The sequence below is a fragment of the Mustelus asterias genome, chromosome 17, assembly GCF_964213995.1.
Source record: "Mustelus asterias chromosome 17, sMusAst1.hap1.1, whole genome shotgun sequence".
NCBI lineage: Eukaryota > Metazoa > Chordata > Chondrichthyes > Carcharhiniformes > Triakidae > Mustelus > Mustelus asterias.
Window position 1 is genome coordinate 75959978 of NC_135817.1, and position 14960 is coordinate 75974937.

At 45.5% G+C, this 14960-nt stretch overlaps 1 protein-coding gene across 4 annotated transcripts in view; it reads right to left on the reverse strand.

Moving 5' to 3' along the window:
• LOC144506201 (cell adhesion molecule DSCAM) overlaps positions 1-14587 on the reverse strand; it is a 518357-nt gene extending 503770 nt beyond the window's left edge. For all 4 annotated transcript variants that reach the window (XM_078232062.1, XM_078232059.1, XM_078232061.1 and 1 more), the window contains exons 1-2: positions 14329-14587; positions 12318-12464 (exon numbers count right to left, since the gene is read on the reverse strand). In XM_078232062.1, the coding sequence (XP_078088188.1) occupies positions 12318-12464; positions 14329-14572 (391 nt within the window). In that variant the 5' untranslated portion in view covers positions 14573-14587. The remainder of the gene's footprint in view (positions 1-12317; positions 12465-14328) is intronic.
• Between the last annotated feature and the right edge of the window lie 373 nt (positions 14588-14960).

Genomic DNA, 14960 nt, shown 5'->3' on the forward strand with positions numbered 1-14960 from the left:
TGCCGCCCCTTTTTTAACCCTTAAGCTAGTCCCAATTGCCCACATTTGGCCCATATCCCTCTAAACCCATCTTACCCATGTAACTGTCCAAACACTTTTTAAAAGACAAAATTATACCCGCCTCTACTACTACCTCTGGCAGCTTGTTCCAGACACTCACCACCCTCTGTGTAAAAAAATTGCCCCTCTGGACCCTTTTGTATCTCTCCCCTCTTACCTTAAACCTATGCCCTCTAGTTTTAGACTCCCCTACCTTTGGGAAAAGATATTGGCTTTCTAGCTGATCTATGCCCCTCATTATTTTATAGACCTCTACAAGATCATCCCTAAGCCTCCTACACTCCAGTGAAGAAAGTCCCAATCTATCCAGCCTCTTCTTATAACTCAAACCATCAAGTCCTGGTAGCATCCTAGTAAATCTTTTCTGCACTCTTTCTAGTCTAATAATATCCTTTCGAGAATAGGGTGACCAGAACTATCCACAGTATTCCAAGTGAGGCCTTACTAATGTCTTGTACAACTTCAACAAGACGTCTCAACTCCTGTATTCAGTGTTCTGACCAATGAAACCAAGCATGCCAAATGCCTTCTTCACCACTCTGTCCACCTATGACTCCATTTTCAAGGAGCTATGAACCTGTACCCCTGGATCTCTTTGTTCTATAACTCTCCCCAACGCCCTACCATTAACTGAGTAAGTCCTGCCCTGGTTCGATCTACCAAAATGCATCACATTGCATTTATCTAAATTAAACTCCATCTGCCATTCATCAGCCCACTGGCCCAATTGATCAAGATCCCATTGCAATCCAAGATAACCTTCTTCACTGTCCACTTTGCCAGCAATCTTGGTGTCATCTGCAAACTTGCTAGCCATGCCTCCTATATTCTCATCCAAATCATTAATATAAATGACGAATAACAGGGGACCCAGCACCGATCCCTAGGCACACCGCTGGTCACAGGTCTCCAGTTTGAAAAACAACCCTCTACAACCAGTCTCTGCCTTCTGATATCAAGCCAATTTTGTATCCATTTGGCTACCTCACCCTGGATCCCGTGAGATTTAACTTTATGCAACAACCCCTACCATGCGGTAACTTGTCAAAGGCCTTGGTAAAGTCCATGTAGACAACATCAACTTCACTGCCCTTATGTACGTTCTTGGTTACCGCTTCAAAAAACTCAATCAAATTTGTGAGACATGATTTTCCACTCACAATGCGTTTTAAGACTGTTCCTAATCAGTCCTTGCGACACTAAATGCCTATAGATCCTTTCTCTCAAAATACCTTCCAACAACTTACTCACCACAGATGTGAGGCTCACTGGCCGGTCATTCTTAGGCTTTACCCTGCAGCCGTTCTTGAACAAAGGCACAACTTTTGCCATCCTCCAATCTTCAGGCACCTCACCTGTGACTATCAATGATACAAATATCTCTGTTGGGGATCTGCAATTTCTTTCCTAGCCTCCTACTATGCCCTGGGTTACACTTCATCAGGTCCTGGGGATTTATCTACCTCAATGCGTTTTAAGACTTCCAGCACCTCCTTCTCTGTTACACGTACACTCCTTAAGACATCACTATTTATTTCCCCAAGTTCCCTAACATCCATGCTTTTCTCAACAGTGAATACTTTATGAGAAATATTCATTTAGGATCTCCCCCATCTCTTGTGGATCCGTACATAGATGATTTTGTTGATCTTTAAGAGGTCCTACTCTCTCCCTAGTTACTTTTTGCCCTTTATGTATTTGTAGAAGCTCTTTGGATTTTCCTTTGCCTTATCTGCCAAAACAATCACATGTCCCCTTTTTGCCCTCCAGATTTCTCTCTTAACTCTACTCCTACACCCTCTATACTCTTCAAGAGATCCACTTGATCCCAGCTGCCTATGCATGTCATGTGCCTCCTTTTTCTTGACCAGGGTCTCAATATCCCGAGTCATCCAGGGTTCCCTACTTTTACCAGCCTTGCCCTTCACTCTAAGAGGAATGTGCATACACTGAACCCTGGTTAACACACTTTTGAAAGCCACCCACTTACCAGACGCCCCTCTGCTTTCCCACAGACTCCCCCAATTAACTGTTGAAAGTTCCTGCCTGATACCATCAAAATTGGCCTTGCCCCAATTTAGAATTTTAACTTTTGGGCCAGACCTAGCATTCTCCATTGCTATCTTAAAACTAATGGAATTATGCTCACAGATCCCAAAGTGATCCCTCACTGACACTTCTGTCACCTGCCTTTCCTTATTTCCCAAGAGGGGGTCAAGTTTTGCCCCCTCTCTAGTCGGGCCATCCACATACTGAATGAGAAATTCCTCCTGAATACACTCAACAAATTTCTCTCCATCCAAGCCATAATGACCATTATGGCAGGACCGGAAGTTTCCACCAGCAGCCAATGGTGAGCCGCCTCCATCACTGGAAACCCGGCCATGGCGGGGGGGGGAGGGGTCGTAAAATCCCGGCCTCCGCAATGTAAAGATAGGAGAATTTCTCAACATTTTAACATGTTGCTAAGAGACTTGTCATCAATAAAAAATAAGATGTTTTGAGGAGTCAGGACAACCAGCACAAGACAAGAGGAATAAGATAGTAAAGTGTTAAATCCTGAAACATTCATTTTGTTTACCCATGATTCTCTCTGGCAGCTGCATTATTAATTCATAGATTTATTGATTTTTTTTCCTCCTGTCTTCAGTCCTGCTGACCTGGTTAATTTGACAGCTCTGAGCAGCAGAGATTCACTGCACTTGCCAGTTAAAGGTAACACACCAGCAATGGGCGCTATAGTGTGCATTTACTATTGGAGCTGATATCACCGGAACAGGAAGACGTGTACTAAGAGAAGGGAAGGATCTATGAGAGTCAGTGACTTCCAGAGTATGCCTCCTTTCCCCTTTCTCCCCACTTCCCCTGTTCCCCCACCTATCCCCCAACACCCTCCGCACTCCCCAAGACCCCCTTTGTTTGGGAATCTGTTTTGGGAAAGCATTCAGCCTGAGGTAACATTCGTGATAGCTCCACAAGGTTCTCAAGTGAGTTGCCAGCTCTTACAAACAAGGATGATTCCCATGTGGACCCAGATCCGTTCTGAAGACTTTGTTGATCTCAGTGACAGTGGTGATGGCAACAGGACAATTGGTTCCCATGGATATAGAAGAGGAAGAAACGTTGGCCAATATTCCTGGTCATTAAGTGACGGCCATAGCAGGAATGAGCATAGGCAAGAAGGTTGGGTTGACCTTGGCTTTCACATTCCCCTACTCAAATAGCTTGCCGATATCCACTGTGTAGAATAGCTGCCTTGAATAAGGTATCAGCTTGTGCCTGGTCTCCAGAGATCTCCACCCCAACCAGGAACTAAAGCCTACAGGAGAATCCCACTCCCAGGTAACCCGTCATGTTGCAGTCCCTTGATCAGTCCCTCCATTCCCTTCCTAACCTCTCAGCGAAAATGAGCCACGTTCAACCAAAGCTCATAAGAAGAACACCCAAATTCTATTGCCCCACTTGCCTCTTGCCTGTCCGTACCTGCGCTATCCAACTATGAATGAGCAGGAAACAAATTCGGAGGCCTACTCACAGCACCCACCCTCCCTCCCCCCCCCCCCCCCCTTCACCTCCACATGACCCCAAATTGAGCTGAAATTCAGCAACTGAGGCAGAATCAACTGCCTTCATAGAAAATGGGTTGATCGTAGAATCCCTACAGTACAGAAGGAGGCCATTCAGCCCATCGAGTCTGCATCAACCACAATTCCACCCAGACCCTATTCCTGTAACCCACTTATTTACTCTGCTAATCCTTTGACACTCGGGTCAATTTATCATGGCCAATCAACCTAACCTGCACATCTTTGGAGTGTGGGAAGAAACCGGAGCAACCGGAGGAAACCCGCGCAGACACTGGGAAAATGTGCAAACTCCACGCAGACAGTGACCCGAGACTGTAATTGAAGGCGGGTCCCTGGCGCTGTGAGGCAGCAGTGCTCACCACTGTGCCACCGTGCCACCCCCGTGTCTTCTTGCAGACTTGAAGAAATACAACCTGCTGTGGCTAACCAAGTCCGAAACCTAATATGAAATCAGATCCATAGAATGGCTGCATTAACATTGTATTGATTGCTGCATCTTGTTTTAGCCGAGATGCCACTGACCTCGAACCCATACAGAATATTACAAGGGTGCTTTCTCGTCACTTTAAAATGCTGATGACTGACATCAAGAGTTGGAAATAAAGCTGAAGATACGGATGTAAAATATTTATCTGAATACACCAAATGGAAGAAAGGGACCAAAGCTCTCTCCCTCCTTATTTAAGGCGGTTTATCTACCAGCCACTGAGTATGTATTGAGCTGACAGCCTTCCAGGCTTTCAGACAAGACATCCAAACAGAGGATGCTGCAGAATCAATTTCTAAGGGGCCAGTCCGTGGCAGTTGACAGAGATACATGCGTAGAATAACTTGAGTCACATCGGGAAGGCACTGAGATGTGTGTGGGGGGAGGGATACAGCCAGCAAGGGTTCTAGACCACCTTAATGCACAAATCCTCCACTCTTCCCCTGTTCCCAACACCTAAATGATAAACCTTGAGTCTTGTCCTCCAGTTGTTTACTGCTGTTTATTTTATGTTGCCTGATTAAAGGTACAAAGCACAGGCCCAACTCCAGCTCTGAGCTGCTGCATGGGCTGTGAGAGAATGTTTCAATGTGCCTCATGTCAGCGCAAACTTCTGCAAAGGTTTCGCATTCAGAACACTCAATCCTGTTTATGAAATCCATTACAAAAAGGTGTACGGCTAAGGCGAATCATAGAATCATAGAATAGAATCATGGAATCCCCACAGTGCAGAAGGAGGCACCCAGATCCTATCCCCCTAACCCCAATGTATTTACCCTGCTAATCCCCCTGACACTAAGGGTAATTTACCATGGCCAATCAACCGAGCCAAATCTTACAACGCATCCTTATTTTGTGGGCAACATTTTCATTTCTAAATGCTTCTCCCCTATTCGGCACGGTGGCACAGTCATTAGCACTGCAGCGTCACAGTGCCAGGGACTCGGGTTCAATTCCAACCTTAGGTAACTGTGCGGAGTTTGCACGTTCTCCCCGTGTCTGCATGGGTTTCCTCCGAATGTCCGGTTTCCTCTCTCAGTCCGAAAGATGTGCTGGTTAGGTGCATTGGCCGTGATAAATTGTCCCTCAATGTACCCGAACAGGCGCCAGCGGGTGGTGACTAGGGGATTTTCACAGTAACTTAATTGCGGTGATAATGAAGCCTACTTGTGACACTAATAGATAAAGGTAAACTATTCCTGATATGCATGTACACACTTGCCACATTCATACGAAAGAAAATAAGGGAAGGGTTTGCGACAACTCAAAGCTTGGGGGTGGGGGGAATGGATGCGAGGGCAAGAGGCTGTTTGTGGATAAGGGAGTCTTTTAATCCTCAGGTAATTTATAGACTTATAGAATCCCTACAGTGGAGAAGGAGGCCATTCGGCCCATCGAGCCTGAACCGACAACAATCCCACCCAGGCCCTATCCCCATAACCTCATGTATTTATCCAGCTAATCCCCCTGACACTAAGGAGCAATTTACCCTGGCCAATCAATCTATGATGTGGAGATGCCGGTGTTGGACTGGGGTAAGCACAGTAAGAAGTCTCACAACACCAGGTTAAAAGTCCAACACATTTATTTGGCAGCACAAGCTTTCAGAGCACTGCCCCTTCATCAGGTGAGTAGGAGTTGTGTTCACCAACAGTGCATATATAGACACAAACTCAATTTACAAGATAATGGTTGGAATGCGAGTCTTTACAGGTAATCAAGTCTCAAAGGTACAGACAATGTGAGTGGAGAGAGGGCCAAGCTCAAGTTAAAGAGGTGTGTATTGTCTCCAGCCAGGACAGTTAGTGAGATTTTGCAAGCCCAGGCAAGTCGTGGGGGTTACAGACAGTGTGACATGAACCCAAGATCCCGGTTGAGGCCGTCCTCATGTGTGCGGAACTTGGCTATCAGTTTCTACTCAGCGATTCTGCGTTGTCGTGTGTCGTGAAGGCCACCTTGGAGAACGCTTACCCGAAGATCAGAAGCTGAATGCCCGTGACTGCTGAAGTGTTTCCCGACTAGAAGGGAACACTCCTGCCTGGTGATTGTCAAGCGGTGTTCATTCATCCATTGTCGTAGCGTCCGCATGGTCTCCCCAATGTACCATGCCTCGGGACATCCTTTCCTGCAACATATCAGGTAGATAATGTTGGCCAAGTCGCAAGAGTATATACCGTGTACCTGGTGGATGGTGTTCTCACGTGAGATTATGGCATCCATGTCGATGATCCGGCACGTCTTGCAGAGGTTGCTGTGGCAGGGTTGTGTGGTGTCGTGGTCACTGTTCTCCTGAAGGCTGGGTAGTTTGCTGCGGACAATGGTTTGTTTGAGGTTGTGTGGTTGTTTGAAGGCAAGAAGTGGGGGTATGGGGATGGCCTTGGCGAGATGTTCGTCTTCATCAATGACATGTTGAAGGCTCCGGAGAAGATGTCGTAACTTCTCCGCTCCGGGGAAGTACTGGACGACGAAGGGTACTCCGTCCGCCACGTCCCGTGTTTGTCTTCTGAGGAGGTCTGTGCGGTTTTTCACTGTGGCGCGTCGGAACTGTCGATCGATGAGTCAAGCGCCACATCCTGTTCTTATGAGGGCATCTTTCAGCGTCTGTAGGTGTCTGTTGCGATCCTCCTCATCTGAGCAGATCCTGTGTTTACGGAGGGCTTGTTCGTAGGGGATGGCTTCTTTAACGTGTTTAGAGTGGAAGCTGGAGAAGTGGAGCATCGTGAGGTTATCCGTGGGCTTGCGGTACAGTGAAGTGCTGAGGTGACCGTCCTTGATGGAGATGCGTGTGTCCAAGAATGCAACTGATTCCGGTTGCATTCAATCTAACCAACCTGGACTGTGGGAGGAAACCGGAGCACCCGGAGGAAACTCATGCAGACACAGGGAGAACATGCAAACTCCACACAGACAGTGACCCAAGCCAGGAATCGAACCCAGGTCCCTGGCGCTGTGAGGCAGCAGTGCTAACCACTGTGCCACGGCAACATCCTACACCCTCAATTTATTCTTTACCTCAGGTTGAAAGTTCTGCTGTGGTCTAGTTTTTAACATTATGAAAGCAACTCCAAGATTTCTATAAAAAAGAGCTGCTTTGAACATTTTTGTGATATCCATTTTCACTGGTGCAGGTGATCTCAAAGGGACACTGTCCCTTTAACCACGTTAACATTCCTAAATTTACAGCTTGCATTTATTAAGAAAATTAAGATGTCCGCCCTGCCATTAACTAATTGAATAAAATGTACCAAAAACAATAAAAATAATTTAGCAATTACCAATTACTCTTAACTGTCACTGACCTTTCCTGGCAAATGTCATCAGCTTTCCTGACCCTTGACATTTCAAGCCCTCAAGGGCTTGCCTTGACACGTGCCTGTTTAAAATATTTCCTCAGTGGAATTAAATGTAGGTCATATTTATAGAACGTAACCACAGGCAAGAGATCGTGACCCCCATTAAATCAAACTCAATTTGTTTGCTGACAGCTTTAGTACATCACTTTAGTTACGATAAATATCTTCAGTCAATCAATCAATTGAAGGGATCCTGCTGAAATTGTTCCACAAGGCAACATTTTGAGGTATTTTTTCCAATACAAAACACTGGTTCTTCTAAACCCTACCAAAGATTTGACGGAACAGACGGGCCCTCTGTGTTCTCTTCATTGTCTCAGATCCATTCTCATTTTTTCTATTCATTCATGGGATGTGGATGTCGCTGGCTGGGCCAACATTTATTGCCCATCACTGAGGGCATTTAAGAGTCAACCACATTGCCATGGATTCAGAGTCACAGACCACAGAATAGAGGGATATGGACCAAGGGCAGGCAGAAGGGATTAGTTTAATTTGGTGTCATGTTCGGCACAACATCATGGGCCGAAGGGCCTGTTCCTATGCTGTACTGTTCTATATTCTATGTTATATGACCAGGTAAGGACATTAGTGAAACAGATAGCTTTTTATGACAATCGACAATGGTTTCATGGTCATCATTAGACTAATTCCAGAGGTTATTATTGAATTCAAATTTCACCTCTACCTACCCCTTTTGGCCCCTTATACCCACTATGCCTGCCCATGCTCCCACATCCCCATGGCCTTTTATAGCCCTAGTACCAGCTTTGTGCAAGCTTTTCCCAATCCATGTCTCCCATCTGCCACTCTTTTCTCTTACCCCTCCACGCCAACTCACTGAGTATCCACAATGGACAAACTTCAGGAGCCATGCTAGCATAAAATAAAAACCTCACTGATTAAAAAAAAACATTCAAAATACATTGAAATTCCCTTAACTAATCTCTTAGGAAAGCAAATGTTTCTATCCTATAACCACTTGGACCTGACAATCCAACTGCTGACTGAACAGGCACCCCACTGTGATAATGTTAGGTTGTAAAGTCAGCAATACAGCATAAATCCCATAATGATAACTGAAAGTTTTATGTCACGAGACAGAATGAAATATTAATCATTGACTTTTTTTATTAAGCTTCACACTTTTAAATTTAGAGCCCAGAAGAGCTATATCCTTTGACACGTATGCCAGTTGAGCATTTTGACAGTTTCAATACATTTTGACAATTATTTGACAGTAGTGTTGGCTGTCTTTGATATCTTGACAGTTGGTTGACAATTCTTTGACAGTGTTGACAGTTCTTCGACAGTTTTGATATTTCCAGTGGGCTGATATGTTTTCTATCACAACCATGTGATAGGGCCATATCTAAAGGGGTACCTTACCTCTCCAAAAGGGTGTGCTGACTATCCAAATGAGTCCACAGTCTTCAGACCTGCTCTGACCATGTCTAACCTAAATATTTCAGGATTCAGACACCTGCCTCATCCAAATGAGTGGAGGAAGCTGCCCATATAAGTCACCTGCTGTCTCTGTGACACAGGGATATGCGATTTATAACCCACCCCCATTAGCCACCCCGACCCCCATGAAAATGGCAGAGAGCAGTTCCTGATTCGGCCCCCTGCTTGCACTTTGACCCAGGGGCCTCTCTGTCTGTATGAGAATTCAGACCATAACATGCCAAGGTTGGGGTTTATTGATCAGGAAGCTCAGGGCTGCATTATGAATCAAATGATCGTGGTTCAGAGTCTTGCTGTCCGATAAAGAAGCAGCCTTTGTACTGTCAGACTAGTGAGGGGCAGGGAGGTGATGGAATATTGAATGTTGCATTTTGAACAGCATTCCAGAGTATTTAAATATTTATTGACATTAGAGTCAAGAGGCATTTGATTGGGGAACTCGATGCACTGCATTTGTCCCCTGAAGCCGACACATTCAATCACTCAGGCCCCTGTTGCAAAGTGAATTTTGGGCAAACGTTTTGTGAGGGAAGGATCGAGAATGGCCCCACATGATAACTATTGGTCAACGCTCACCATCAGGCTCACTCATGATGCAGAATGACCACTTAGGCAAGGAACCAGGGATAGTTTTGGAGGCTGGCGTGTGGTCTGACCAGCAATCTTCACATGCGGATGTGTGTACTGTTTCAACAAGACCACTCTCTCTAGTTCGCTGGCGGACAACCGGTGGCCTGGAGGCCCCATGTGGCCCATCAGGGTTCTGAGTGCGGCCCAGTAGACATCTTGTAGACTGTTACCCACATGCAAGGTTGCCACATTCCACTCATTTCATCATAGAATCACAGAATCACGACAGTGCAGAAGGAGGCCATTCAGCCCATCAAGTCTGCACTGACCACAATCTCATCCAGGCCCTATTCCCATAACCTCACATATTTACCCTGATAATCCCCCTGACACGAAGGGGCAATTTAGCATGGCCAATCCACCTAACCTGCACATCTTTAGACTGTGGGAGGAAACTGGAGCACCCAGGGAAACCCACGCAGACATAGAATCATAGAATCCTACAGTGCAAAAAGAGGCCATTCAGCCCATCGTGTCTGTACCAACCACAATCCCACCCAGGCCCTATCCATTTAGCCCCGTGCATTTACCCTAGCTAGATCCCCTGACACTAAGGGGCAATTTAGCATGGCCAATCCACCTTTATATTATATATATATATATATACACATATATATTACAAACAGCAAAGGCCCCTGAGGAATACCTGAGGTGAGGTTAGAAAATAGATGAGGGCAGTGCGGCAGACGCGGTGTACATGGACTCCAGCAAGACCCCCGACAAGGCACCGCATGGTAGACTGGTCAGTAAGGCTAGATCTCATTGGCTCCAGGGAGAACCAGCCAGCTGGATACAAAATTGTCTTGCCGGTAGGAGACAGAGGGGAGAATGTGTAAACTCCACACAGACAGTGACCCAAGGCTGGAATCAAACCTGGGTCCTTGGTTCTGTGAGGCAGAAGTGCTAAGCAGTGTGCCACTGTGCCGCCCAATCTGAGTAGTTTTTTCATACAGGTATGACTAAAGTGACACGCACATAAAGCAGGGACAGATGAAGTGAGGTGCGTGCTGATTGCCCACAACATTGACTGTGAGAATCGTGCGCTCCCTCTGTGTCCAAAGTGTAAATATTTCTTTTGTTTTTAAGTTGATGATAGTTCTATTAATATATAAATGATTAAGCATTTTCTATAACTCATTATGAAATATTCGGCGTGTATTAAATATATTTAATCTTATTCATTGGATCGTGGTCAAGTGAACAAGCCCGATTTCAATCTTGCGGCCCACTGAGGTGAAGGAGGACCACTCATGAGGCCCACTCACTAGCCTAGGTTGCCCATCACTGCTCCAGTTCCTCATCTAAGTGAACATTCCTCATTCATGGACCGACAGGGTAAATGTCAGTATAATTATTTATTGGAATGTGCACAGGCCTCGTACGTTCAGTGACTCCACGTAACAGAAAGGCATCACTAGCTCAAACAAGTTCTCCCTGTTGCCACAAACATAGAACCATAGAAGAAAGGGGCCATTTGGCCCTTCGAACCTGCTCCGCCATTCGTCATAATCATGGCTGATCATCCAACTCAATAGCCTAATTCTGCTTTTTCCCCATAACCTTTGATCCCATTCGCCCCAAGTGCTATATCCAGCCGCCTCTTGAATACATTCAATGTTTTGGCATCAACTACTTCCTGTGGTAATGAATTCTACAGGCTCACCACTCTTTGGGTGAAGAAATATCTCTTCATCTCCACCCTAAATGGTCTACCCTGAATCCTCAGACTATGACCCCTGGTTCTGGACACCCCCATCGTCAGGAACATCCTCCCTGCATCTACCCCCTGTCCAGTCCTTGTGAATTTTTTAAGTCTCTATGAGATCCCCCCTCATTTGCCTGAACTCTAGCGAAAACAATCTTAACCTAGTCAAACATCACTGGGAATGGTAGAGCATCCAAACCGAGATTTGAAAAAGCAAATAAGTGCAATCTAAATAGACACAAATTCAGTTGCACTAAAACAGAATTTGTCATGCAATTCTTCCAGTTGTGGAATGCACCCAGCAGGCCGGTATAAAAAACCCTGTTATGAACCAAGACACTTGCAGCTGCTTCAAGTCTGGGTACAGCCTTGCTTACCTGTCTCACACATTCTGAAATCACAGATGGCCGAGTTGATCCGGCCTAGTAGAAATTAGCATAGCAGAAAAGGTGAATCAGGGCATTACAGATAGGCAACCATTCATCTTCTTCACAGCTTTACTCAGCCACATCTCAACGTTTACCAAATGGACAACAGCACAATTCTGGTTCAGGATGAATGTAAATTCAGATCCATGTCAAACACATTTTGCCTGCTGGACAAACCATCATTGATCGCCATAGAGAGAGCACTGAAGAAAAACTCTCCATTCTACAGTGCAAGCACCAAACTTTCTTTGCAGTCAAAGCGATCATCTTCTGACAACTGGCATGTGGAAAGGGTCACTTGACAGTTTGCAAAACCTCATAACCACATTGTTGGGGTTGTCCAGGAGGCATATTAACAGAAAAGCCAAATCTTCAACTGTTCACCCAGAAACCAGCAATCAATGTAAAATATCACATTCGATGAGAGAGAATTTAACACAATGTCCTTCAACGACAATGAATATATCTACTGGATGAGTCAGATTATCAAACAGCACGTAATAAACTGCTCATTTTTACACACAAGTGAAACATCTGATTTATCATCGCGGTCAAGGTGTCTCCCTTACAAAAGGTTGAAAGGAAACAAACTGATCTTACCTGAGACAAGTGAGACTGTGTCTTTCTCCCATGACACTACAGTGATATAAGTCTCTACAGAGGAGGGGATAATGCACTTGAATACTGCTACGTTCCCTCGCATGGCTTTCTGGTCCTCCACACGGACCGTATAGGGCTCTCTTAAAACTGGGGGAAAGGATTGGAACTGGATTAATGTTGTCAAACAGTAACAATGTTCATTAAACAACAAATAGCAACTTGCCCAATAATAGTAATATGCCCAAAGAACCTTCACAGGAGATGGGCGGCACAGTGGCACAGTGGTTAGCATTGCTGCCTCACAGCGCCAGGGACCCAGGTTCAATTCCAGCCTCAGGTCTGTGTGGAGTTTGCACATTCTCCCCATGTCTGTGTGGGTTTCCTCCGGGTGCTCCGGTTTCCTCCCACACTCCAAAGGTGTGCGGGTTCGGTTGATTGGCCATGCTAAATTGACCATTAGTGTCAGGACAATTAGCAGGGTAAATACATGGGGTTACGGGGATAGGGCCTGGGGGGGATTGATGTTGATGCAGGCTTGATGGGCCAAAGGGCCTCCTTCTGCACTGTAGTGGTTCTATGAACCTTCGCAGGAGATTTATCAGAATAAATTAATAGCAAGCTAAGTAAGGAGGTACTAGGACAGGTGATCAAAATCTTGGTATGAAGGAAGGTTTTACAGGAGAGTGAGGTACAGAGGCAGAGATCTTTTCTTCATTATTAAATCATACACTTCAATCTCCATTAGAAAACAGCTGATAATGAAAGGGCAGAGACAGGTGAAACAGAAAGAAAAGATTGATCATTAGCGTCTGATTCCTATTCCAATTACCGTAAATAAACATTTATAAAAGCATGGAAAGATTAGCTTCAGTTCTATCCTCCACCAACAGGCTATCTGGGATCTGACAGTGGCACACTGCGTCAGGATGCTGCCTCGTCACTAATAGAAGCTGGGTTTAATTCAGATCACAGAGCACAGTACTTGGATCCAGACCAGCATTCAGAGATCCTGAGGACAAAAGTAAGGAAGCCATTTACAAATCACTACTTAGGCCCTAGCCGGAGCATGGAGTTCGATGCTGAGGACACAACATTTTCGGAAGGATGTCAGGACCTTAGAACAGGGACAGCAAAGGTCCACTAGAATGGCACCGATGTGATGAACTTCAGTTAAATGGAGATCCTTGAGAGGCTTAAAGCAGAGAAGGCTAGGAGGGAATTTAGTAGAGGTGTTAAAAAAAACCATGATTGGTTTTGATAAGAGTGCAAAGAAGAAACTATTTTCGTTGGGAGATGGGTTGGTCAGTAGAGGACACAGATTTGAGACAATTTGTGGGGCGGCACGGTGGCACAGTGGTTAACACTGCTGCCTCACAGCACCAGGGACCCGGGTTCGATTCCCGCCTTGGGTCACTGTCTGTGTGGAGTCTGCACCTTCTCCCCGTGTCTGCGTGGGTTTCCTCTGGGTGCCCCGGTTTCCTCCCACTATCTGAAAGACGCGCTGGTCAGGTGCATTGGCCATGCTAAATTCTCCCTCAGGTGCCAAAGCTTGGCGACCAGGGGATTTTCACAGTAACTTCATTGCAATGTTAATGTAAGCCTACTTGTGACGCTAATAAAATAAAACATAAACTTAAAACAAAATTGGCAAGAGAGAAATGAGGAAAGTTTCTTTTCCACAGCAAGTTATAATGATCTGGAATGTACTGACTGAAGGGATAGGTGAAAGTAGATTCAACAGTAACTTTAGGAAGTGAATTAGACTCAAGTGTGGAAATAAAACATCAGCCAGCTTTGGAGAGTTTTTTCAAAGGGTTGGCACAAATGTAATAGGTCAAATAGTCTCCTCCAGTGATGCACAATTTGTGCGATTCTAACTGAACAAAAATGCAATCCAAGAGTGTTTCCACACAATGACATTGTCGAGATCCTAATCTCAACCGCGGAGGATTCTGAAAGCAGTTAGATAATTATCGCTCTCGTACTCTGATAAGACCATTATCACACTCACCGGCCTTAATGTGGATATCCTGACTTCTAATTTTCCCTGAAGGATTTTCTGCTGTGCAATAGTACGAATTGTCGTGGATTAAGTTATTAAAACTTGAAGGAGGGAAAGGGAAGATCTGAAGAGTTCCATTCGGATGGACGTGCCGGATCCCTGGGACATCGTACATCTCCTCCCCCGTCGCAAGGTACCAGCGCAGGGTTGCTGGGGGGTTCCCTGATGCAGGGCATGGTAACAGTGTCCCCATGGTACTGGCAAAGACTACCTCTTGCAAAGATCCATTGACAAAGTATAAGCTGGATTGTAGATCTTCACTGGCAACTGTAAAGAGTCAAGACAATGTGATTTGTTTTAAAATGCAACAAGAAAATCCAACATCTATCAATTAAAAATTGGCATTCTACTGCATTGCTGATTATGTCCGCTATGGCTCTCTCAACTGAGTTGCTAAGTTATGGAGACCCATTCCATAATGGCAGGCTGGGCCTCCAGTTGAGAATGAGGAGCTGGCCACTCATCCCCACATGAGTAGGTCTGCGCCAGAAACACTGGCCAAGTTGATGGAGGAGGGGGGTGGGGCCATCCAGCTCAGGGAAGAACCATAGATTCTCATAGAATCCCTACAGTGCAGAAGG